This window comes from Phyllobates terribilis, unplaced genomic scaffold (assembly GCF_046119375.1).
Source record: "Phyllobates terribilis strain yellow unplaced genomic scaffold, ASM4611937v1 Scaffold_2__4_contigs__length_985480577, whole genome shotgun sequence".
Lineage (NCBI taxonomy): Eukaryota > Metazoa > Chordata > Amphibia > Anura > Dendrobatidae > Phyllobates > Phyllobates terribilis.
The window spans coordinates 426975557-427003281 of record NW_027362762.1 but is presented as its reverse complement, the minus strand read 5'-3'; the positions used below and the strand labels follow the sequence as shown (position 1 = coordinate 427003281).

Genomic DNA, 27725 nt, shown 5'->3' with positions numbered 1-27725 from the left:
TCAAGTCAAATAGAATTTCAAAATCAATACACTTTATTACAATATATAAAACACATAAAAATGATGGACCAATGGTCTGGAAACCATACTCAGGGTCACAAGCCCATATGATAAGAATATCACTGTAAAACAAGGATACTTAAATGTTGCTTAAGTACATGAATCAGAGGTCTCTGCAGACCTACTAATTTCAACCAGAAATTATGAAGTGCAAACAAAGCATACAGTATAAAGTGACAAAGTGCACACAGACCCCGTACAGATGCCAGATGTGTGTTAGGCTGTCACTTCTGAGGCAGAAAAAATGACAGCAAAATATATAACCGGTGTCCTTACTGTATGCATTCTGTACGCTTTGTTTGCACTCTTTCATTGCTGGTTGCCATTAGATCTGGAGAAATCTCCGATTTATGTACTTTAGCAACATTTAAATTGATCCTATCGCCTCACAAAATGCTATTTACTTCCAGACATAGGGTTAATCTGCAGGTATATAGCATTTAAACCTAGGTTAGCCAGCTAGCTGGAAGAGCGGCTACAGAGAGAAAGGTTATAGCCCACGGCCCCACTATCAGTATTCGGTCAGTATTTTTTCTCAGGAGTGGGAGCCAAAACCAGGAGTGGGATAAATGCAGAATTGATGCACTTGTTTCTATTATACCTTTTCTCTGATTGTTCCTCAACTGGTTTTGGCTCCTACTCCTGAGAAAAAAAAAATCTGACCAAATACTGATAGTGGGGCCCTGGCCTTATTCTGTGATTGCCCTCTGCACCGCCCCTATGACCGGAAGCCAGCTGCCGCAGGGAGTGTTTTGTCATCACTCACAATACTGTAAGCACAGCTGTAATCACTCCTCGGCACTTTAAAAGTTACTCATAATGGATGTGTCAGAATGAGCGCCTCCTGCACCCCATATTTAAAAGTCGGACCTTCTCACTATTCCTGTAGGTCTGATTTTGGTCTCTATCAGTAGTATTCACTACTTGCTTTGCATATTTGGGGTTCCTGTATTTAGTTATGTATATATACATTTGCATTGTGCATGTACGCTAATGATATTTGTCATCATACCATCTACTCGTAGTGTCGCCAAATACATTGTTGCCCGTATATTGGTGTCATTCTGCCCTTCTTCCTGATTTCCCTTTTTTGGGATCTTCACTGTACATTTGTTACTACAGTATCTCCACAGTACTAGAATTTGTTCCTTTTATCATATCAAATCACTAGTCGGTATTGGAGGTTGTCTTTTAAATATTTTTTATAACCGTAAAATTTACTTAATTTTATACAAATTTGGAGATTCATTACTCCGTCTCTATGTAGGAAATATATCTATTTGGAGTTTTCACGTCATCTAATCTTGATTATGTTCAGGATTATTTTTTCATTGATATCTGTAGGTAAACAGCATTTCTTGAAGTGACAGGTTCCTTATCACATGTGCTTTTCACCCTGGGTATAGTTTCAGTAACATTGGAGTGATGTTCTTTTACTCTGTTTTTAGATATGTGTGATGTAATAAAGTGTATTGATTTATGAATTACATTTGACTTGTGAGTAGGGATGTGCAGACCTGTGGATGTTTGGGTCCGGTCTAACTTTATAAAAAAGTTCGGGTACGAGAATGGTACCCAAACTCTATCTCAGACCCCATTCAAGTGAATGGAGGGCCCGAACATCTGGCGGTTCCCACGCAGTCATCTGTGTGACAGCGCGGGAAACACCAGCTCTAATCGGCAGTAATCTTGCTGACGTTACCGCTGGTCACACCATTGCGGTTCTCAAGCTGTCACACAGAGGACAGCGTGTGAGCCAACAGCCGTGACTGACAGTGAAACGGTTACCGCCGGACAGCCGCCGGTTGATGACTACTACTCTTAGCAGCGAGAGCAGGCAACGCTGATGAGCGTATTCACCAGCTGGCGCCTGTCCATAGTAAGAAATATGTCAGTGAGATATATAATAAGAGCAGTGTGTGTGTAGCTTACTGTACATGTATTTACCTAATAAAGAAATAGAAGAAAAAAAATGGTGTGGGGTGCCCCTTATTTTTAATTACCCTGCTGAGGGAAAGCAGACAGCTGGGGGCTGGTATTATTTTGGGAAGGGTGCAATAAACATGGAGCTTCCCAGGCTATTAATATAAGCGCACAGCTGTCTGTGTGGCCTTTACTGGTTATTGTAAAGGGGAGATCCCCCCAAAAATGATGTGCAGTCCCCCTATATTTAATAACCAGCAAAGGTTAAGCAGACAGCTGCGGGCAGATATTAATAGCCTGGGAAGAGGCCATGGATATTTGAATCCTCCCAGACTAATACCAGCCCTCAGCCGCCCCCAGAAATGGCACATCTATTAGATGCACCTGGCGCTTAGTCACGCCTCTTCCCCTTTGCCCTGGTATGTTGGCAAGTGGGGTAATAGTTTTGGGGTTGATGTTAGCCGTTTTATGTCTGCTGACATCAAGCCCACGGGTTAGTAATGGACAGGTGTCTACCAGACACCCCCATTACTAACCCCGTAGTCAAAAGTAATTAAAACACACAGAGAAAAGATCTTTAATTGAACAAAACACTCCCTGACAAATTAAGATAAAATAAAAAAAAAAATCAAAGTAATCCTCACCTGTCCGTTGTTAATCCACAATGATGAGGTCCCACAACGATACCTGACTCTGCTACATCCAGATGCAATGCTGAGCGGTGACATCAGTAATGTGACCGCTCAGCACTGGCATCCAGAACACACTGACAGTAACGTGTGAATCCGGCTGCTGCAAAGAATGCTGTTGTCACATAGCCGATGAACTGTAGTAACCTTACTGATGTCACTGCTCGCACCGTGAGAAATTTATCACCAGGGCCAGTGGGAAGAACCGGGCAAAGCATCAGAATTGGCGCATCTAATGGATGTGCCTTTTCTGGGGCGACTGCGGGCTGCTATTTTTAGGCTGGGGAGGGACAAATATCCATGGGCCTTCCTAGCCTTAGAATACCAGCCCCCAGCTGTCTGCTTTAGCTTGGCTGGTTATCAAAAATGGGGGGACCCCACACAAGTTTTTTTAAATTAAATAATTAAAAAAAAAAAAATGTGGGGGCCCATCTATTTTTGATAACCAGCCAAAATAAACCATACAGCTGAGGGCTGCACCCGCAGCTTGTTATCAAAAACAGAGGGGACCCCACGGTCTGTTTTTTTTCCCACGGTTCACCGGCTGTGATGGAGCCAAAAGTGCCCACACAGGAAAAAACTTGTAGATGGACTTCTCCCGGAAGTCTGTGTTACTGTTCGGGAAAGGCAGTGTTCGGGGTCTGTGCAACTTTACCGTTCGTGTTCACCCAGCTCTACTTGGGAGTCTTTTTACATAGGTGGTATATTCAAATTTAAAAATCACATGACTAGCTATGTGTATTCCACTGGCTTGTTAATCCTTTATAGGTGTGGTTAAACAGTCTGCTGCTTGGCTGTCTTGACCTGTAAAATGGTCTGCTAAGAGACTGAAAAGATTCTCTTTATAAAAAAAAATCAACAATGCCAGCTACTGCAGCCCTAGCCCCTCCAATTAATCAAATAGCCCAGTGGGTAGAATTTGCTAAGGCAATTTGAAAGTATCAGTAGATAAAGCTAGTAACTTTCTGACTGCTGTAACAAAAGTGGACACTGGGGCTTACTTTTGAAACTAACCTCAGATTGACCAAGCCACATCTTCAGGGACCTAGATAGGAGAGTAGCGATGCTAGGCTTGAGACGAGCTGTAGCCATCTCTCCGCTCATATATATATTTTTTTAAAAAGAGACATGTTCATGGGATCCCTTAGACAGCACAAATCATTAAAAGAAATGATTTCTTAGTCAGCCACAGGAGCTTCCATTCTAGGATCCTTGTGCCAAGAAGCAGAACCATCCTATACTTTATGGAAGTAGGGGCAACAAATGTTTGTTTTTGTTTTTTTACAATCAAATCTAGCCTCTTTTACGTCATCTAGATACATGATAGATCTCGCAGCTTTCCGCCATAAATCTGTATCCTGTGTGATGGAAACAAAAGCATTTCCTGCAAGTTCTTCCTCTGATGTAAAATAGTCACTAGAAGTGAGTTACACATCCTCCTGATCAAAAGATGTAACTTCTGCATGGCTGCAATTCTCATAGTCAGTGAATGGAACTTAGCTGATAAAAACTTGCTGAGAATATATCAGAGCTTTTAAGATGTTCTTTAACAATTTGTTTGATATTTTTAACCAAAGTAAGAGACTAATTGCTATAACCTTATTCAGAGAAGACTGTTAGAAAGGCTTTTGATGCAGGGAGTGGGAGGTGGGTTAATGAGTTTTTACTTATAGCACATTCTTTACTTTGAGATTTAGAGGCCTATTTATTAACTACATCTTTAACATTCAGGTCCAGCTCAATAATCCTGAAGCAGCATGACCTGGTCTTAATCATTAAACACATTTACAGTAGTGTTCAAACTAATAGCAGTCAGATATGACTAACAAGATTAATCACTGTTTTTGGTATAAATTATATTACCACATGTCAAACAATTTACCAGTTGGTGCAGTAGATTCTAAGAAAACCAACAGACTCCGCATTCATGATCTGCATGTTTTTGAGTCTGTATTTGAATAATTAATTGAAAGGGGATGTGTTCAAAATAATAGTGTGGAGTTCAATTAGTGAGGTCAGTCATTCTGTGAAGAAACAGGTGTGAATCAGGTGGCCCTTATTTAAGGGTGAAGCCAGCACATGTTGTACATACATTTCTCCTTGAAAACCTGAGAAATATGGGTCGTTCGAGACATTGTTCAGAAGAACAGCGTACTTTGATTAAAAAGTTGATTGGAGAGGTTAAAACTTATAAAGCAGTGCAGACGATAGGCTGTTCAGTTAAAATGATCTCCAATGCTTTAAAATGGAAAGCAGAACCAGAGAGACGTGGAAGAAAACGGAAGACTACCATTCGAATGGGTCAAAGAATAGCCAGAATGGCAAAGGCTCAGCCAATGATCAGCTCCATGATGATCAAAGACAGTTTCAAGTTACCTGTGACATTTAGAAGACGCCTGTGTGAAGCTAATCTCTTAGCAAGAAGTCCCCGCAAAGTCCCACAGTTGAAAAAAAAAGCCTTAGTTACTTACCGGTAACGGGATTTTTCGGAGCCCATGACAGCACCACGTGAGAGAGAGGATCCGCCCATCAATGACAGGAAACCTACAGGTTAAAAAGGGCGGCCCTCTCCTCCCGCCTCAGTTTAGTTAACAGAGCATGAGAGTACCGCCAAGGTTAGTTATGACAAAACATAATCACATTAAATACATTACTTTTCATCAATTTCCCGCAAGGGTGCACAAAAAGAAATCAAATCTATGGGAGTGCACAACACCAGTGAAGGGAGGGAATATAAAGGTGCTGTCATGGGCTCCGAAAAATCCCGTTACCGGTAAGTAACTAAGGCTTTATTCGGTCGCCCATGACAGCACCACGTGAGAGAATTACAGAGACGAAGGAAATTAGGGAGGGACCACAGCTTGGAAGCACCCTTCTCCCGAAAGTGAGATCTGCAGAGCCACCCAGAACCAATCTATAGTGCCTATAGAAAGTAGAGGGAGAAGACCAAGTGGCAGCCTTACAAATTTCCTCAATGGAAAGCCCTGTCTTCTCCGCCCAGGAGGTTGATACCGCTCTAGTAGAATGCGCCCTCAATCCCTCCGGTATCTATTTATCCCCTGAGGAGTATGCGAGGGAAATGGCCTCCTTGATCCATCTAGCGATTGTAGCCTTTGAGGCCTTACAACCCTTTCTAGCCCCCTGATAGCATATAAATAGGGACTTATCCTTTCTAAAGCCACGTGATACTTCTAAGTACTTTAGTACGCACCTCCTAACGTCTAAAGTGTGAAGTCTCTCCTCCTCTTGATTTTTGGGCGGGAAGCAAAAAGTCGTGAGAACTATTTCCTGGGTTCTATGGAATAGAGTGGCCACTTTAGGAAGAAAGGCTGGATCAGGTTTTAATATAATTCTATCGTCCAGAATTTGCATAAAAGGAGGGCATATTGAAAGGGCCTGTAGGTCACTAACTCTCCTGGCTGAAGTTAGGGCTACTAACAGGACCGTCTTTAGGAAAATAATTTTGGGGGAGACTAAATCTAGTGGCTCAAAAGGAGGACTGGTCAAGGCATCTAAGACAAAATTCAAATCCCAGGGAGACATCTTTACTTTGGTAATGGGTCTACACCTAAAGGAAGCTTTTATAAAACGGGCTATCCAATAGTTATCTGCAATATTGGAAGAAAATAAAGCTCCCAACGCCGACACCTGTACTTTCAAGGTACTGGTAGTGAGACCCAATTCTAAGCCCCGCTGCAGAAATTCCAGAATTTTCCCAATAGGGGGCACCTCCTCCACCTTAACTTCTGCAAAAGACAGAAACTTTCTCCGGTTCCTGGCATAAATACGGGTGGTAACAGGTTTTCTGCTAGCCAGGAGAGTATTCACTACATTTGCGGGGAATCCTTTGTTGGTCAATAACACCCTCTCAAATTCCACGCAGTCAAATGTAGACTCGGGGATGGAGGATGGGAAAGTGGCCCTTGAGTGAGGAGGTCCGGAATCTCCGGAAGAACCCAGGGATCTGATATGGACATCTTCCGGAGACAAGGGAACCACGGTCTTTTGGGCCAAAAGGGGCATAGGAGTATCACTCTGGCCTGGTCTGCCCTGATCTTTCTTATCACCGCTGGGAGCAGGATCATGGGAGGGAAGGCATATGCCAGAGGAAATCTCCAGGGAACCATGAAGGCGTCCACTGCCAGGGGTCCTTCTCTGGGGTTTAAGGAACAAAAATTTCCCACTTTCCGATTGGCTCTTGTTGCGAATAAGTCCACAGTCGGAAGGCCCCACATTTCTACGATTTTGGAGAATATTTGTGTATTTAGGGACCACTCTCCCTCTTTTACAGAAGTACGGCTGAGGAAATCCGCTGTGATGTTTTCCTTCCCTTTTAGATGAGTAGCCGAAAGAGAGAGACAGTGATCTTCGGCTTTCAGCAGAAGTGAGTTCGCTACCCTCATCAAGTTTCTTGAGCGGGTTCCCCCTTGGTGGTTTATGTAAGCTACCGTGACTTGATTGTCCGAGAGTACACGGACATGCTGGCCTTGTAAATATATAAGGAACTTGTTGAACGCATGCTGCACTGCCAGAAGCTCCTTAACATTTGATGACAGCTGTCGCTTACTGCTTGACCAGGTTCCCTGCACTAATTTCCCTTCAAAGTGAGCTCCCCAACCTGTAGCACTTGCATCAGTGGACAAGACTGCAGTTGGACTACATTCCCAGGGAACCCCTTTAGCAAGATTATCTTGTCGTAACCACCAACGAAGGGACCATATGGCACGAGGACCTAGCGTAAACTTACGGTCTAGATGCCCCTCTAAAGCTGCGTTATTGTACAACACATCCCACTGAAAGGCTCTTGAATACAATTGTGACCAACGAACCGCAGGAAAAGTGGAGGTGAAGGTTCCCAATAGTGACATGGCCTTACGAAGTGACATAGAAGGTTTAGGTATACATTGTTCTACCAACTCCCGGATTCTATCAATTTTTTCTTCTGGAAGACAACATAGCTGTTTCCTGGAATCTAATATGACCCCCAGATATTGTTGTACCTTGAGTGGAGATAGTCTAGACTTTTCTAAATTTAGAAACCACCCCAAACTCTTTAAGACCGACATGGTCTCCTGCAGGTGGGTCTCGCACTGAACCAACGAATTCCCCACTATCAGGAGATCATCCAGGTAAGGGATAATTAGAATGTCCCTTTCTCTTATATGGGCCATAACTTCCGCCATTACTTTAGTAAAAACCCGTGGGGCTATAGCTAAACCGAAGGGGAGTGCGGTGTATTGGAAGTGTTTAACCAGCCCGTCTATTTCAATGGCCAGCCTCAAGTATTTCTGGTAATCACTATGAATTGGGATATGGTAATACGCATCTTTGAGATCGAGCACTACCATATAGCAGTGGGGAAAAAGTAACTTTATTACGGATTTTAAAGACTCCATTTTAAAGGTGTGTATTTTAAGGAAATTATTCAGGGATTTCAGATTTATAATTGTCCTGAAGCTTCCGAAACGAGGGCAGCCTGGCGTTCTGGGGAAGAACTGGAGGGAACAACCATGAACTTTTTGTGAGGCAATGCTTTAAATTGAAATTTAAGACCATACTTAATCAGGCTCAAAATCCAACTACTATGAGAAATCTGTTCCAAAGCTGGGACAAAAAATGACAATCTCCCTCCCACCTGGGCTGATTGTGTATCCCCTGGCTTCTGCTCAATTTTTGGAGACGGACCAAAGAGTAGACCTCTACCTTTTCGACCTCTTTCATCAGACTTGTCTTGCTCCCTGAAATATCTCTTCCGGAAAAATTTCCTCTTCCGGAACGATCTCTTAAAGGAGGGTAGAGGTACTGATGGAAACCCCTTCTTAGGGTCCCCCGCTTTCTCCAATAAGTCGTCCATGGTCTGACCAAAGAGGTATTCCCCTTCACACGGGATTGTACACAGTCTGGACTTAGTCTGTAAATCCCCTGGCCAACTTTTAATCCACAAGGCTCGCCGAGCCGCATTTGATAGTGCTGCTGACTTTGCTGCCAACCTCACTGAGTCCACAGATGCATCAGCAAGAAAAGCTGCCGCCCCTTGAACCAGTGGAAGGGAAGAAATAATGTCTTTCCTAGAAGTCCCATCCTTCAACTGACTGTCTAGCTGTTCAAGCCACACCATCCGGGCTCTGGACGTACCGGTAGCTGCTACTGTTGGTCTCGGTGCTCCCGCAGCTGTCTCCCATGCCCCTTTCAGGAAAGTATCAGCCCGTCTGTCTAGGGGATCTCTCAATGCACCCATATCATCGAACGGGAGGGAAGTTCTTTTCGCTGCTTTGGTAACAGCAACATCCAGCTTGGGTGCTTTTAACCAGGAGGAACACATAGCATCCTCAAACGGATATTTCCTTTTAAAGGATGGAGGAACACTACCCTTCTTGTCAGGCTTTCTCTACTCCTTATCAATGAGGTCTTTCACCTTTGAATTTACTGGAAAGACCCTTCTCTTCTTTAGCCCCAGACCACCAAACATAACATCCTCAGCTGACTTCTCTACCCTTGAGTCCACTATCCCCATTGTAGATCGGACGGCTTTTACTAGGGCATCGACCTCCTTCAGGGGGAAGCACTGTCTATCTGGCTCACTATCAGAGGAAGAGAAGGCGGAGGAGGAAGCGACCGATAGCTCAGAGTCTGAACCCAGCTGGGTTTCTTGAGGAATATGCCCAGACTCTGAACCTTGCAATGCTTTGCCTATTTCTTCCCTTATTAAAGTTCTTAGGCCTAGGGAAAAATCTGGGGTCTCCTCCGATATCATTTTGCTGATACAAAAGCTGACATAACCTTTTGCTATATGAATCAGGGAGCGGACAGCTGCATAAGGCACACTCTCTGTGCTTGGACTTCGAGGAACATTTCTTGCTCTAAAAGAAAGTCATAGATAGAAAGAAGGAGGAAACATTAGTAGAACTTTCAGGAAGATTCCACTCACCCCACAGAACCTTCGGTACCGTAGAAGCAGAAGAATCCAGCATGCATGGCGAGGAATCACGCCGCACCGGACCGTCCTTCCTGCTTAGTGGTAGCTCTTCTAGCTCTACGACCAGACCCTAGCCGGGAATGACGCTGCGCCACTAGTTGTGAAGGCTCCCCAAAGGGCTGCTCCTGCAGCAGATGTTGTTGCCTAGGTGACAGCTCCTGTGAATCTTCCATAGCTTACAATGTAAGAATGGGCTGGGAAGCACCTCTGTATGTTACCAGACCCTTTATATACTGGCCATACCGGTACCATGTGTGGGTGTGTGTTTCCTGGTCCTCAATCCCCCGGCGTTCAGCTGCTCGCGCCAAAAATTCAAACGAGCCCCGCCCCTTCCGGTGACGTCACAGGGCTTCCTGCCCGGTGCACCGGAAGTCACGTCAGAAGGTCGCGCCCGTCACGTGCGCCGCCGGCGCGACCTGGATCTCCTGCAAGCTGTAGCGGGGGGGGGAGCCCGCTAGCGGCCCCACACCTGGCGGACATCTACCTTCCGTGAGGCGATGTCGCACCCGCCGCAACGCTGCCGTGGCGTCTCCAGAGGACCGGGACGGACCGGCTCCAACCACCCTCTCTGGGACAGGAGTCCATCTTCTGCAGGTAAGCCTGCAAGGTCCCCCATCATGGACAGGAAACCTAAACTGAGGCGGGAGGAGAGGGCCGCCCTTTTTAACCTGTAGTTTTCCTGTCCTTGATGGGCGGATCCTCTCTCTCACGTGGTGCTGTCATGGGCGACCAAATAAAAAACACATGTACTGAAGCGAACAAAAAATTTGCAAAAGGTCCAAGGGCCGCAGACAGTTCGTCAGACGACCCCCAAACTCTGCATTAAAGCCACAGTACATTGAAGACAGTGAAGCATGGTGGTGCAAGCATCGTGATATGGGCATGTTTCTCTTACTATGGTGCCGGACCCATTTACCGCATACCAGGGATCATGGACCAGTTTGCATATATTAAAATACTTACTTTTGCCTTACGCTGAAGAGGATATGCCCTTGAAATGTTTGTTTCAACAAGACAAACACACCAGTAAACAAGCAAAATCTTTGTTCCATTCCAACAAAATTAAGGTTATGGAGTGGCCAGCCCAATCCCCGGACCTTAATCCGATAGAACACCTGTGGGGTGACATAAAAAATGCAGTTTCTGAGGCAAAGCCAACAAATTGTAGGATGTAGGCAAAGCATCATGGGCTGGAATAACAGTTGACAGGTGCCAGAAGTTGGTTGATTCTATGCAACATAGATGTGAAGCAGTTTTAAAAAACTGTGGGTATACAACCTCAAAAGAAAAAAAAAGTACATATTGTGAGTTTGTAAAGACAAATGCAGACACTGCTATTTTTTAGAACAGCCCAATGTTCATTTTTCATTATTTTCTGTAAAGTAGTTAAAAATTATATACATTTCTCTTCATGTTTTGAATTAGAAAACAGTTTGCAATGTTCTCAATGCATGGAAATAAAAACTATCATAAATATTCTGTGCTTAACTCATGTTTTTGAACACACTGCTATTATTTTGAACACTACTGTATAGGCTATCCAGCACATCCGAAGAAATACTGTTGGGAAGACTGGAAGAGAAAAGTAGGGTGGAAGGAACACCAGACTGTGGACAGGCAGCTCAGGATAGAGACTTATGCCGCAACAGAATAAGACCCCTTAGGTTAAATGAATCTTCCTGCTCAGCCCTAGGTTTGAAATTAGAAACTCTCTTGAAAGAGATCAGAAGCTTCTACAGGCCATACTATCCATGGGATTGAAAACTAGAACGGAGGTGTGGAGATGTGAACCTTTTTTCTGCTCAAGTTTCATGTCGTGAAATGGATTGTGCTCACATGGCTGTTGTCACCAGGGTGGGAAACTATACACTCTACAGATTTTGCTTACACCAAATCATCAAATCATTGTGAGTTTTTTTTTTACCAGTTTCCTTGATCACGGTGCATGCCTTTTGCGGACATTATTCTGCTTCTATTGCTCGGACTGTCAGGTTAAGCTTCATCCTGAAACGCCAACTCCCAGCATGCATTGCATTATGAGCACAGTGCATTGAAAGCTAGCCATCTTTCACCCAGCTCTAGTAAACAAAAAGGGCAAGCTCTTGATTTGTCTACCTACATATTCACCAATGTCACCAGCGCAAGAGAAAAAAAATATTATTTTACTTATAATGTGACCCAGGCTAATAAATTGATAAGCTTTCATATTTAGATAAGATCAATATTAAGCAAAAGTTTTCACATGAAAAAACAGCTTAATTGCTAACAGTGATAGCTACTATATGTTTTATCAGTTTATTTCTTACAAAATAGTTAGGAGTTAAATCCTTAAAAACTTAGGCCCTAATTTAAATCCGTTTGACAGTTTTAGGTCTAAAAAGTAGCTTGAAATGTCGGAAACGACACCTCCCCTGATGAAGCTGCACGCTTGTAGCGACACGTGTTGGGCATTTTCACTGGACTGATGGGCCATTAGATGTGCTATGGTCACAGATCACATTATTTATTCTCGATACATTATAGGACTTAGGATCTAGCACTGTGCCACTTTAGGGGTTCCTTATTTAGGTCGGAATGTAGGCAAATATCTGTTGGTCTATATGATATTTTTCACCATCCTTTATTTTGATATATCTGCCTTTACCAACTTTTTCCAGCTACCCCAGCAAAAACAGCTCGAAAGGTCACAAAATTTGTGACTTTTCGTGGTTTTTATGTCAGTCCCAGCTGGCTGAAAACTAGGCAAAGCTTAATTGGGGGGGAGGAGTGGGTGACTGAGTGTCAGTCAAATTCATCATAATTTATGCCTAACATTACGATAAGAATGCACTCTGGTTTTGGACTGGATTGTATTTCTTGTGGAAGCACACAGCACCTGAAAGATGTGCCTCTTGATAAACAGTGCACTGGAGTAAGGAGTGGCAAATTCATTAAGTCTGGAGCAAAAAAACACTAGTCTATTAATCGGGGCTTTAGTATGTTACAGTGCAAAGAATAACTAAAAAAATGTTCATCAGTATGGTATAAAAATACATGTTATGCAAAATAATTGGACACCAACAAAATATAATATAGTCTTTTATTCTTTAAAAATTCCACTCATATACAAATATTTTTAAAAATCAGAACCCACTCTAAACAGGAATACATTTCAACAAAAAAAAGAAAAACTGAATAATATATTTGGTCAAACCTTTTCAGGATGTTCTGTAAAACAGCGACTCCTTAAATACAGAATATATTAATTAATTACAGTAAGATAGCATTTTTTTCTGTACAATGAATCTGCTCAGTAGTATAACAAGTGTACACATTCCTATGCATGGGATACAGTATATCCGAGAGAGAATGACAAAAAACAGTGGGTGGCATCTTACCACTATAATAGATTACTTAAGTGTGGAATCAGTCCCTTTTATACATTTTAAGGCAACAAAAAATTGAAAGAAAAAAAAAACAATAAGGAAGCATTCTAAGCAACATTTAAACAAATAATTCACCGAATAGCACAGCTACCTTACTTTTGCTCCTTGCGGGTTGTAATAGGTTCCCACTAAGGATGTATGCCACAAATGTATATCTTATTGTCACTTGCCATCAGATAATAGGCGGAATTGTACTGCACTGTAAAGTACATGCACAGGCTAAGACTTTGGACACAACCTAATGTAGCATTTGGTTCAGCTGATAAAATGGCTATAACTATTCTATGAAGGGACAAACTTCCAAGTTTAAAGTGATTTAAATTAAAATAAAACAATTGCTATTAGCACAGAGTGCAGCATATATGAAATTCCTCACCATTGCATAGCGCATTTCTAGAAGTAAGCAGGAATAAGGAAAGAAGCAAGATACGAAAAAAATTAAAATCGTAAAACTTGCCAAAAAGTTGGTTTTTAATTTGCTAAAATCAAGAACATTATCTTTACACTTTATGCTGTTATTTTCTTCTTAGATGAGACAGATCACCCAACAATCCCAATAACTGTAATGATTTAGATGGTTCAAGGTAAGTTTTATTTTTTTTTTCTAAATATGTAAGCAGCACTGTACATTAATACACAAGATGATATTTGTAGGGGTGATTATTTGCTGTACAACAAACTTTTTCTAAGAATTGATTTCATCAAGTTGCAATTCTTGTAAAAGTCTGAATTCTAAAAACAGCTTTGTGTAAATGGAGGGATCCAATATTTGAGATTGGCGTCATCTAAAGACCCTGTTCACCATATTATCCCTATTCACTAGTTTTTAGAAATCTCAGCTATTATCTTTTCGAGTCATCATTAAAAATATATCATTAGTGTGCAGTGCAGCCCTGTATGAGCCATCTACTATGAAAACTAATATAGGAGCTATAAAACCATGTTTTCATCAGAAGTGAAAACTACTAAATTAAAGCAGCCAGCCAATCACCCCATACACCATTACTACTTACTTTCCACTCCTCACACGCAACTTACAGTGCAAAAATCTAGACAAACCTCAGAACATAGATTTCGTGTTGATATGGTGAAATGGATGAAGGACACATCAGAGCTCTCTTAACAGAAACATACACAGTAAAGAAGATGTGTGACTGCTTAAAACTTCACACAGTGAATGGCACAGCTTCTCAGTGTCATAGCTGAAGGAAATCTGTCAATCTGTAGATCAGCAGTTGACAAAATGATCACAGCGGATATTTTTGGCAATAGCAGAATAGCATAAGCTAAACATGAATGTAGTCTTTGAACTGCCATTATACAAGCTGACTATAGTGAGCAGGAACCGTATCCTTTCCACATGATGACACGCAGTTGATGCATGTTGCAGCCTTTCCAGCAGTTACATCATCTCATGCGTTTGTCAGCACCAACAGGGACTAATGACGTCTTCACATTACATAAGAGAACTAATCAATCCTGATTTTCCAAAATTCTGCATTGCTAACATGATTTATTTTTATCCCCAAGCCACAATTAAGAGGTCCAGTTATTGCACCATTATGTACAGAAAATAAGCTACAAACAAATATTTTTCTTTAGTTTTTTTTCTTGTTTAAATCTTTCCCCCCACATGGTTTTGGTGGGTGAAAACTTGCAAGCCTTGTCTCAGTTGAAGTCTTGCAGAAATATAGGATACTCCAGCTTGGAATTGTGGTGAGGAAAGACTTTATTTAGAAATATTGTTGTCCGAGTGTTGTGGATATCGTTTCCTCCTACAGGAGCAAAAAGATAAAAAAAAATATCAATATTGAGCAAGAAGAAGTTAAAAAAAAAAAAAGTGATTCCAAATAATGGATGATTAATTTTGAATTTTCAATACAGACTATCAGTTTGGTTAAGAATAAAAAAAAAAAAAAAAAACATAAAATTGTGATGCATATGTCTGCAGGTGAGTCTTTCCAGTATACACTTTTTTGCCGAATGACCTTGTTACGGCAATTGTACTCAAAAGTGCTAATAAAATTACACATAAGATACAGTAGCAAATATTGGCCAAATAGATATTCTTTTGGAATATGTTCAGTCCATAGAAGTCTACGGATACATGGTGTCAACAGAACCAAAAGATTTTCAGAAGTAATGGAAGCTCTACAGTCTGCTACAAACTAATAAACTAAAGCAGTAAAGGTAACATTGAACCTTAGAAAAACAAATGTGACTAGTGTAATTGAAAACTAGAGATTTTAATTGTATCTCATATAAAGCAGTAATTTTAGTCTATTATAACACAAATGGGCCCTTTTTGTGTTTCTCTTGACTCAGACCTGTCCTAAGATGAGTGACTTGAGATGACCAGATTTGAAACAAATAAATTACTTTGCGATACTTTGTCATAAGATGTGACATACAGTATATCACAAAAGTGAGTACACCCCTCACATTTTTGTAAATATTTTTTTTATTATATTATTTCATGGAACAACACTGAGGAGATGACACTTTGATACAATGTAAAGTAATCAGCATACAGCTGGTAGAACAGTGTAAATTTGGTGTGCCCTCTAAATAAGAGCCATTAATGTCTAAACTGCTGGCAACAAGAGTACACCCCTAAGTGAAAATGGCCAAATTGTGCCCAAGGTGTCAATATTTTGTTTGGCCACCATTATTTTCAAGCGCTGCCTTAATTCTCTTGGGCATGGAGTTAACTGGTTGCCACTGGAATTCTCTTCCACTCCTCCATGACTGAGCTAGTCGATGTTATACACTTTGCGCTCCTCCACTGCTTGAGGATGCCCCACAGATGCTCAATAGGGTTAAGGTCTGGAGACATACTTGGTCAGTCCAGCACCTTTACCATCAGTTTCTTACCACAGACGGCAGCACTCGTGCAGCCCCAAACCATGACACTCCCACCACCATGCTTGACTGTAGGCAAAACACTTCTCTTTGTACTCCTCAGCTGACAAAATGCAAAGTGAATGCACAATAAAAATAAAAATCAATATTAGGAGTGAAAATTCTTCCTTCAAAACAGCATAAAGTCTTCTAGGTATGCTTGCAAAAAAAAAAAAAAAGAAGGGGGATTTTATAGAATTATAGTCAAGTGTATGAGAAACCCATAATAACAAACAGCTTTTAATGATCATCATTTTTATATGTAGGTTGAAAGAGTCATTAAAGGGGTGATCCGGCACCTAAAATGTATTTTCTATGTATCTATCTTTACACCCTGACCACTTTTGTCATTTGCTTTATTACATGATACTCTAGACTTTCCCTATCTAGATAATCCCTAAATGTTTTTTTTTTACTGTAGTTCCTATGACTTTTTGTTTGAAAGGAATCTCAAACGTGACATCACAGGAGGTGAGGGCTGCACTCACTCCAAGCAGCGTCCATTGCCCCTCCTGGTACAGGACGTCACAGGGGCTAGCGCTGCATTACTCACTAGTTCCTTGCATCGCCGACCCTTCGGAGACAGCATGGATTCTGGGTAATGGACACTGGAAAAGGCGAGTGCAACGCTGACACTCTGCTTCTATCTCCACCATAGCTTCTAACTGAAAGAAAACGTTGTCAGGGGGCAGAAATGGAAGCAATGGGTGACCGCAGCCATGCCCCACCATCACACGTATAGTTATCAGGGGCGGCGCTCGTGTCACTTACTGCTTCCATCACCGCACTTTGCTGACAATTAGTCTGGGGGCGGTGCTAGAAGCTATAGGGTGGTACTCCCCTCTCCCACAGCATCCATTACAAGTGCAGCCCCAGCCTCCAGTCACATCACGTTTGAGAGAAGTGTCAAACTAAACGTTATAGTAAGTCCAGTAAAGAAACAAAAATAACCCAAAACATTTATGGATTAGCTAGATAGGGAAAAGTGTAGGGTATTGTGTAATAAAGCAAATTACAACAGTGGTTAGGATTCAAGGCTAGATATTTAGAAAATACATTTTAGATGCCAGACCAACACTAACAGAAACAGCTGTGTAATAGACTTAAGACTTGGTAAGGAACAACCAAACTCTGAAACAAAGATAACGTTGTGAAGACTGTTTCATATCCTAGGTCATGCCCCATCACAAGTCAGAGCAGATCAACAAGACACACTGCATCAGGAAGGTCTGAGTCCCAGGAAAAGCCTTTGTCTTAAGATGTCCAGAAGTGCCATCAGCTCAGAACTGGTAGTAACCAGTAGGACCCAGCTACACCCATCTATTGTTCAGAGAAGTCTAGATAGTAGTGGTTTTCACCGAAAAATTGCCATAACTTCGATATGAAAACAAGGCTAAGCGAGTCAACTACAGTAGAGACCAAAAGTTTTAAGTTTTTTTTTTAAAGTATGAGTACTTCTGTCTGGTTGTTGTGATGCCATTTTCCTGGTGATTTTAGGAAACCGGAAGCAAATGCTTGTCAGCTATAAGGAAGAAAAATTGTGTTTGACATGGTTTTATCCTTTTTGTGTTAGTTTTGAACATTTACTGGCCCAAATGTTTTGCATATTTTGTCATGGGTAGTCAAATTTTGCCTAAATTTTTTTCTTCTGTTTTTAGGCTAAAACATGGCAAAGAAAAAGCCAAATTTAATCACCAGATGTCAGGAAGCTTATAATTCGGAGAGTGAAGTCAGGCAAAAACCACAAAGAGGTATCTATGGAATTCAACTGTTCTCAGAGTCAAGTGCCAGGTATATTAAAGAAAGAAAAAGAAGGTTATGGAACAGCTGACAAACCTAGAAGTGGATGACCACAGAGATCTTCCTCCAAAGTTGATCACATTATTAAGAAAAAGCCAGTATCTGATGTCCATACAAATGCTGTACAGATTTCGCACAAAATGAACAAAAAAATTTGGGGTCAAAGTAAATCGCCGAACTGTGGTGTGACGGTTAAGAGCAGTAGGGTTCAATGCACCAATCAAGAAGCCTTTCATCTCTGCAAAGAACTGGAAGGTCCGACTTGAGTTTGCCAAAGAACACAGCCAATGGAAAGAGACAGATTGGTCTAAGGTGTTGTGGTCGGATTAATCCAAGTTCAATCTGGTAGTGATGGCAAGCACTGTATACACCACCCAATTGAAAAAAGTAATGACGTAAGGTACCAAACACCTGCAGTGAAACAAGGTAGAGAGTGTCGTGGCTTGAGGCTGCTTTTCTGCATCTGCCATTGGCCCTCTGTATAGAATTGATGGAAATATGAATGCTACCATGTACAAGGATATACTGGAGAATGAAATGCTTCCACATAGTAAAACCAAAGTAGGCAAGGGATGGAAATTCCAGCAAGACAATGATCCTAAGCAGACGTCCAATTTAATAAAAAAAAATGTTTAGAAAAGAAAAATGTTCACCTGTTGCAATGGCCAAGCCAATCACCTGATTTAAACCCTATAGAGCACCTTTGGGATGAATTAGGGCAATGAGTTGGGGCCCGTACACATAGCATAGAATGGATCAAGATCCTTCAAGATGTCTTGAATACCCTAATGGCTTCAATGCGCTGTCGGTGTGGTGCAGTACTTAAAGCAAGAGGTTATGCTACAAAATACTAAGTCATTGCACGTTGTGATCAATAAATAGTATATGCAAAACTTTTGGCAGTCAGTTTTCTTTAATTAAATGACCATACCTATATTCAAGAGAATTTTGGTTATAATCAAGGTCTTGTATAATGACAACTTCATGTACTTCCAATTCATCAGCAGGAAAATGGCATCACAACAACCAGACAGAAATAATCACACTTAACCCATTACTTGCCAAATTAGCAATTTTCATTTTTTGTTTTTTTGGACCCAATTAGAAAATCTTAGTTGCTAGAAGCAAAAAAAAATTAGGCGTCCCCAAAAAAAAAAGGACATTGGTAGATAATGGGTTAAAGGAACTGGAGTGCAGAGAAATGGCAGCAGGTGCTCTGGAATGTCAATGTAATTTAGAATGATCATCAATGTAAAGAAGAACATGGAGTCTTGGAAGTGATGATATTGCTCCCATGGAGCCCTGATAAACCGAGTCTGTCTAGGATTACAGGAAGAGACCGAAGGATTTGCACAAGGCTATCAAGCCTATATTCACAGAATATCTGTAGTTATCTTTCCAGTTGTTTGGAACAACCTCCCTGAAAAGTTCTTTTAAAAACTGGATTCAAGTGTACCTAGAAAAATGGATGATGTTTTGAAAGAAAAAAGGTGATCAAACCAAATATTGATTTGATTTAGCTTCATTTAGTTGATAAAAATAAACGTCTAACAGCTCAATTTTGTAAAGCATTGTTACTTTGCAGCAATATCATTTTTTTGTGGATCTGAGATTTTTCTGATCTTTTATGCAGGGCTGTGGAGTCGGAGCTCATTTTGGTGGAGTCGGTATAAAATGGACTGACTCAGACTCCTACAATATATAATAAATTGGGTACAGTAGTTCAATGCAGAATGTGCTGAATATTTTTTCATAGGAATTTGGGAAAGTTATGAAATGTCCTATAAATGGCTGTTCTATTCCTGATCTAAGGCTACATTCACACACAGCGTTTTTTGAGGATACGTTTTTCACCTGCAAAAGCAGATCAGCTTTTTAAAAAACCGCATCACCGGAAAGGTTTTTGAGCTCATAGATAATGTTCTCAATAGCAAAAGCAGATTAGAAAAACGCCGCACAAACTGACATGCTCATTCTTTGTGAGGATCCGTTTTTGAGCCCAAAAACGGATCCTCACAAAACGATGCGTCTGAATGTCATATCTTGAAACCCATTGACTTTGCTGGGATGCCCAGAGTCACTGCATTTTACTGCAAAAAACGGATCCGCAAAAACGCTGTGTGTGAATTATGGCAGTAGCCAGCGAGGGGCAGCAGCTGCCCTCCCTAGAAGCAGGGGCACGCACCTATCAAAACTCACTTGTATGCTGCAGTGCTCCCGTTCTGCACCGGCTCCAGACTGCAAGGGGCAATCTCCCCTCCTCTGTCCTGTGTTCTGCTGTCTTCAGAGAGAGGAGGGGGAGGGGAGCCTACCCTGCACAGGATCCGATTCCTGGGCCCCGAGCTGGAGAAAGTGAAAGTACTACTGGTCATCTCTGTCACAGGAAGGTAACTAATGCCAAGATTGTAGGTGAATATTATGTGCTCTCTGTACAATGTGTGAACTATATGTGCAAAGTACTATTTGCTGTCTGTAGCTGTCATCCCTCCATCCCTCTATGACTATCTATCCCTCTTTTACTCTCTATCTATCCCTCTATCTATCTAATCCTCTATGACTATCTATCCATCTATCCCTCTATGACTATCCCTCTATGACTGTATCCATCTATCTATCCCCCTATGACTCTATCTATCCATCCATCCATCTATCCATCTCTTATCTGTACCAAAAAGAATGAAAGCCGGGTAGCACACAGACGAACACTCCTTTTTTTTTTAGCACCAGTCAGGTACACCTCATAGCTGCCAAAAAGGATGCCCAGGACAGGCATTGCTCGTCTTCAGTAACACATCAACATCAATTGATAGTTGGAATAAATAGACTGCATTCACCACATGTTCTTAAGGTGCAGGCTTTATTTTCAAGTGTAGGGGTGTGCAGTATGAGGTTCTGCCCACACCCCCCCCCCCCCCCCTCCCCTACCCTAGTTTTGATCCTGGCTACGCCCATGGTGTGAATGTAGCCTGAGGATCTAGGCTTTGTCTTAGCTGAGATAAGTCAGTGCTGCACTCCAGCACCAGTGGAGCTCCTCCTCTACAGACAAGGGTAAAAAGTAAACACACTCAGAAAGAAGGAAGGCCTGCACTCATCTCAGAAGAACTGCTAGAGTGAATAGGATAACCAGATTAGGGTAATTATTTCTTAAAGCATATTTCAACTTTCAATAAACTGTGCATAAATCAATAGTCCAGTATACTGTATGTTCTCTCTGTATGCTTGATGCTTGTTTTTTCTTTGAGATCATATACTTTTGGGAAGCTAGCTTCTATACAATATACATACAATATACAGGGAAAATACAGCAACAACAGGATTGATGAGGACTTGTATAGGTATAGAAGCCAACACATCAAGTTATTAGCTCTGTTATCAGTTTCTTTGTTCCTGGAGTATGATACACAACAAACTTGCTCCCTCCCTCCTCCCCTCTCTTCATAGACTGTGAAGCATTTAGTGAGCTGTACCCTAAGAAAAGCCTAGCCTGAGAAATTCAAAGTAAAGCTATCTAATAACATTTTACAAACTTTATATTTGTCATCTGTACTATTGATTTATGCAAAGTTTGTTTTAATTTATTTATCTAAAATTATACAGTGGGGAAAGTATGTATTTGATACACTGTCGATTCCCACCTACAAAGAATGGAGAGGTCTGAAATTTTTAATCATAGGTACACTTCAACTGAGAGAAACAGAATCTACAAGAAATGTCTGACCTCTAATTGCAAACAAAGGTTTCTGTACCAAATATTAAGTTCTGTTTTTCTATTGTATCAAATACGTATTTCATGCAATAAAATGCATATTATTTAAATCATACAATGTGATTTTCTGGATTTTTTTTTAGTCTCTCACAGGTGAAGTGTACAATTGCAGACCGTGTATCAAATTATTATTTTCCCCACTGTACATGGTTCCCTATTCTTGCTGGAATTATAATATACATTATTTTATTTTATAGGACAAAATTATTTTGAGAGTGAATTTATATGATTACAAAATGTCTAAGAAGCTCCCCATGAAGTCAGCTGTATTTGAGCATTTCACAGTGACTAAATGCTCAAAAGATAAAAAACATTTTGTGCGTCAGTGTATGACAAGTGACCCAGAGGAAAACAAATGCTGTGATGCCAAAATCAGTGTATATTACATATTTACAATTTATTACAGTTTGTGTTCTAAAGTTGTATTCCAATAAATATATACTATGTTCTATCTAAATATCTTGATTATTGTATCATAAACATGATTAAATGTCTGATGTTCACATTGTACTACAATAATTTTTTCACTTAAATATAAGCAATATATGAGAGAGTCGGAGTCGGGATAAGGGAAATTGAGGAGTCGGAGTCGCAGGTTTGGCTTACCGACTCCACAGCCTTGCTTTTATGATGCATGCTTAGTTATTTTGCTTGCTATAGCTCTTATTGTATTGACATCTAGTGGACTTGCTACTGCAAGTGAGGCTCTTGCTCTGCCAACTTATATTCTGCCATCTTGTATTCTATATATGCTATACATATAAACTAAATGTGGTCAGGCACACATATTTCGCTTGCTAGATCTCTTATTTTATATGGACATCACCATAGACCTGTACATGTTGTATATGAGACTCACTGTGTTTTCCTCCTCCGCAGCGACGTTGTGAGCAAGACCCAGGAATGGTTGAAATGTTACATTTTCTATGACATTTCTCCCTGTACCTTGAGGGCTATGTCGTATCTACTACATATCTGCATAAATAAAAGTGTTTGCATCCTTGAATCAAAGAGTATGTGGTGAATTATTTCATATATGCTTCTGGGATTCCACACCCTGTCCACCAGCCCCAGACCGTGTGCACTTCAATCTACTCTCTTCCAATTATAATGCATAACATTTAGTTCCTAACAGCATTGCGAGACTGGGGAGATTTAAGGCATATAGTATAGTAAGAATTTAGTGCTTTTGTGAGATTCTAGACTCAAGTGTTATTGAACTTAAGTGCTTTACTTCTTGAGGAAAAAAAGTGAGTCTCTTCTAAAAGTAACTATTCATGGTCACCGATTAAAAGTAACAACTAGACTCATTACCCATTTGAAATAGTAAGCCCTTAAAAGGGGTTGCCGGGGCCAAGTAAAAATTTGCCCAGGAGACTCAATATGTAAAACATGAACTTTGCCATAATCCCCTGCCGGCATCCACCTGAATCCAGCACAAACCACTACGTGATCCGTACAGAAACAGGAAGCGGTAACATGAGCAATGTGTCATCGAAAGATTTATGATCAGTCATCTGACTACTGCAGCCAATCACAGGTGGTGTAAGGGTGAAACCCAGTCATAATCTGGTCAGTCAACAGATGCCGGCCTGTTGATGGGAAAGTATTTAATAGACTGCATAAAGTAATATTTACCAATAATGGAAACATAAATGTTAGTAAGATGGAAGATTTAACTTTTGCTACTCTATAGGCAAAATTATTTTTTATATTGAACAAAAGTAGAATTCAACCAAGTTTAACCACACACACAAAAAAATACACCTGGAATTGAATTTATCTACATGCACAACTATATGTACATATAGATGGCATATATGTATATAATATTGTTTGGTTTCTCAGAACAAGAAAGGGAAGTATAAAGCCACTTTGATAGGTCTTACCTGTTAAGTTCTCGAAATAAAAGCCACATAGGACAAGGAGTGAAGCAGAAAGGGGAGAAATACAGTAAATTGATTTAACAGATTTACCACCGACAAAGATGAAAACATTGAAAAGGAAAATATCCTAATCATACCTAAAAGCTTCTAGACACAGAGAAAAGAAATAACAGTGATAATTTGCTTTGTTCTTCACTTACAGGTCACCCAGAGCACCGTGGCAAATGCAAGATGCCAAACTACACAGCTTTCCTTTAGGAGTGTATACATTCTGCCAGCCTATTTAAGGCTGTACTGGCATCTACTGCCATTTTAGGATGAGAATATAGAGACTGACCATATACATAATTTCTGCTGTGTATTCCATCCACAAGAGGCAATGGAAAACAAAAAGGTATGACTAATCTAAGTTTAAAAACTAAAGTATACAATTATGACAAGGTGGGAGTAGGAGAATTTATAGTAAACATTATCTTTCAATGGAAATGCTGATCATCAAATAGACATGGAGTGTAAGTCGTATACTGGGAAATTGTTTGAATGGGAACTAGAGACTTCCAGTCATAGACCTGTGTTTGGGAGTATGTCACTCCCTTATAAACACTGTCCAAAAAAATTAAGGGAAAACTAAAGCATCACAGTAAAACCCCAAATCAACTAAAGGACAACCCCTTCTTAGGGATTTCAATCTGTCCAGTTAGGTCAGATAGATATTGGTCCTAAATATATATATATTATTATAGCGCCATTTATTCCATGGCGCTTTACATGTGAAAAAGGGGTATAATACAAGAACGATTACAATAATCTTGAACACAATGTGACAGCGACTGGTACAGGAGGAGCGAGGACCCTGCCCACGAGGGCTCACAATCTACGAGGGATGGGTGAGGATACAGTAGATGAGGGTAGAGCTGGCCGTGCAGCGGTATGGTGGAGCGGTGGTTACTGCAGGTTGTAGGCTTGTCGGAAGAGGTGGGTCTTCAGGTTCCTTTTGAAGGTTTCCACGGTAGGCGAGAGTCTGATGTGTTGGGGTAGAGAGTTCCAGAGTAGGGCGGAAGCACGGGAGAAATCTTGTATACGGTTGTGGGAGGAGGAGATAAGAGGGGAGTAGAGAAGGAGATCTTGTGAGGATCGGAGGTTGCGTGCAGGTATGTAACGGGAGACTAGGTCGGAGATACATGGAGGAGACAGGTTGTGAATGGCTTTGTATGTCATGGTTAGGGTTTTGAACTGGAGTCTCTGAGCAATGGGGAGCCAGTGAAGAGATTGACAGAGAGGAAAGGACGGGGAATAGCGGGGGGACAGGTGGATTAGTCGAGCAGCAGAGTTTATGATAGATTGGAGGGGTACGAAAGTGTTGGAAGGGAGGCCACAGAGCAGGAGGTTGCAGTAGTCAAGGCGGGAGATGATGAGGGCGTGCACTAGTGTTTTTGAAGATTCATGGTTTAGGAATGTGCGGATCCGGGAGATATTTTTGAGTTGGAGTCGGCAGGAAGTGGAAAGGGCTTGGATATGTGGTTTGAAGGAGAGTTCCGAGTCCAGGGTTACCCCAAGGCAGCGAGCTTGAGGGACTGGGGAAAGTGGGCAGCCATTGACGTTGATAGATAGGTCAGTTGGGAGGGTTGAATGAGATGGTGGAAAGATGATGAATTCTGTTTTGTCTATGTTAAGTTTTAGAAATCTGGCAGAGAAGAAGGATGAAATAGCAGACAGACATTGTGGGATTTTGGTTAATAAGGAGGTGATATCGGGTCCAGAGAGGTAGATCTGTGTGTCATCGGCATAGAGGTGATATGGACATATTGGTGCACTGGAGAAACAATATCCAGACAGCCCCAGAAAGAGAAGGGTTTTTTCAGGTGTTAGACACAGATAATTAGTCTCGCCTTAGCCTTCATGACTGATTCTTTGCATTTTGCTGATGTCCTTGTAACTACCAGTTGTATAAAGCGGTACCTGCAGTTCATTCATGTTGCACAGGTAGTCCAACCCCCTAGCACAGGGTTCCCCAACTCCAGTCCTCAAGGCCCACCAACAGGTCATGTTTTTTGGATTTCCTTAGTATTGCACAGGTGATGGAATTATTGCCTGAGCAATACTAAGGAAATCCTGAAAACATGGCCTGTTGGTGGGCCTTGAGGACTGGAGTTGGGGAACCCTGCCCTAGCATGTCACAGCCGAATGTGCAGTCGCAAGATTTGCAGTGTTTGCCAGCTTAGTCTCAGTCCCAGTACATGGAACATAGAATGCCATAAATCCAGCAACAAGACAGGTATCTGCTTCTTTGTGCCAGGACAAACAAGTGTGTATATTTCTGACCAAACTTTGGATATAGAATTCACAAGGGTGGCATGAAGCCCAACATCCTTTAGTGTGACCTCTGCTCAAAGCACAGCATCATATAGCTTAATTAGTATTCATCAGAGAACACCAAAGTTGGCATGTCCACATTGGCACCTCGTCCTCTTTACAGATGAGAGCAGGTTCTCAGTAGAATAAGTGACAAAAATAAAAAAATCTGGAGAAGCTTTGATGAACGTTCCGCTGCCCGAGGCATCATCCAGAATGTACGATTTGGTTGTGGGTCAATGATAATCCGGCAAGGCATATTCTTGGAGAGTCACACAAACCTCCATATGATAGGTAATGGGACGAAATCCTTAGAGCTATTGTCTTACCTTAAATTTGTTCAGTGAACCTGGGTTCTTCCTGGTGCAGAACAATGCCCAGACTCATGTGGCCAGAATGTATAGGCAGTTCGTGGATGATTAAGGCATTGATGCCATTGACTGGTCCTCGCATTCACCATAACTGAATCCAGTTGAAAATGTCTGGGACATTATGTATTTGTAGCACTGCTTAGCAGCATCGGATACACAGACTGTCCAGAACTGACACCCTAATGCAGCTCTAGGAAGAGACCGCTCAGCACACTATCCACTGCCTCATCTGGAGCATGCCCAGAAGTTGTCAGAGTGATTATGGGCAAATGGTGGCCAAAAACATTACCAAGTCGAGTTGTAAGTTGCGGTGATGAAATTCAAATTGAATCCACATGTTTAACTTTTAACTTTGATTTTCAACTTCATTTGGAACCAAGCTCTCACGTTGTGTCAAATTTTTGGTTTCCATTGACACATTATTTTGTTCTTGATTATTTACACAATATATATCAGTAAATACTTTCAATGTGTGGTTTAAGTGACCCCTTATATTTTTAGTAGTGTATTTACTTTTACTATAATGTGAATATCATTATGAAATAAATTGTTCCCTCAGCATAAAATGATATGAAGAGGTCTTACTTCTTGGTTCAGAAGAACATGAGGAGTACAAGGAAGAAAAATCAATTTATGGCGTTAGAAACGCCGACTCCATTTCTTCACATTGCTCATTTTATTATAGGGGTTGTCCAGAACCTTTGTGATTGAAGACTTCTAAATTCTGATAAACTGTGATGCGCACGCTGTCAAGATTCATTGGTACTGCCAACACGATCAGGCGGTCCTGTGACCAAAAGTATGCGACTGCGAAAGCTTCGGGGCCTACTCGCCAGTCAGAAGTCTCCCTGCTTAGAGTGAACACCAGGCCAGAGATGTGACAAAGGCGTGTAGGACCAGACAGTAGAAAGCAGTGGGAGTGGACAGAGGTCAACAGTGCAGAGAACAAAGAATAACTTCTCTGTGAACTTTCCCAGTAAAAATCGATGCAGACTGGCAAATTCAAATTTTGTCTGATCTGCTCATCTCTACTTCTTGCATATCTATCTATTTATCTATAGATCTGTGTATTTATTTATTTATTAACTCGAGTTTCGAGGCTTTAAGAAAAACCTTTGTTTCTTCTCATATGCATAGAAATCATATATTTTAAGAAATTTTAGCCAAGATTCCTTAGCCCCAAATGTTATATAATTATGTAGCTTGCTTGCATGTATGTATTGCATGTATGTAATAAAATATGCTCATCACCAATATACAGTGGCTTGCAAACGTATTCACGCCCCTTTGCATTTTTTGTGTTTTGCTACCTCACCCTGGAATTTCATTGTTTTTTTTGAGGGTTTGAATCAGTTCACATAAAGAACATGTCTATAACTGTGAACATTTGGTTTTCTTTTTATTGTGAAGCAAACCACCAATAAGACAAAATAACGGAAAGCTTCAATGTGCATAACTATTCACCCCCCTAAAGTCAGTACTTTGTAGAACCTCCTTTATCGGCAATTCCAGCTGCAAGTTGCTTTGATAAGTCTCTATGAGCTTTCCACATCTTGCCTCTGGGATTTTTGCCCAT

At 41.1% G+C, this 27725-nt stretch overlaps 1 protein-coding gene across 1 annotated transcript in view; it reads right to left on the bottom strand.

The window, feature by feature from the left end:
• Positions 1 to 12713: 12713 nt before the first annotated feature.
• The window catches only part of ATP2A3 (ATPase sarcoplasmic/endoplasmic reticulum Ca2+ transporting 3), a 221326-nt gene continuing 206314 nt past the window's right edge, over positions 12714 to 27725 (bottom strand). The window contains exon 22 of the mRNA XM_073665195.1: positions 12714 to 14848. Coding sequence (XP_073521296.1) covers positions 14803 to 14848 — 46 coding nt within the window. The 3' untranslated portion in view covers positions 12714 to 14802. The remainder of the gene's footprint in view (positions 14849 to 27725) is intronic.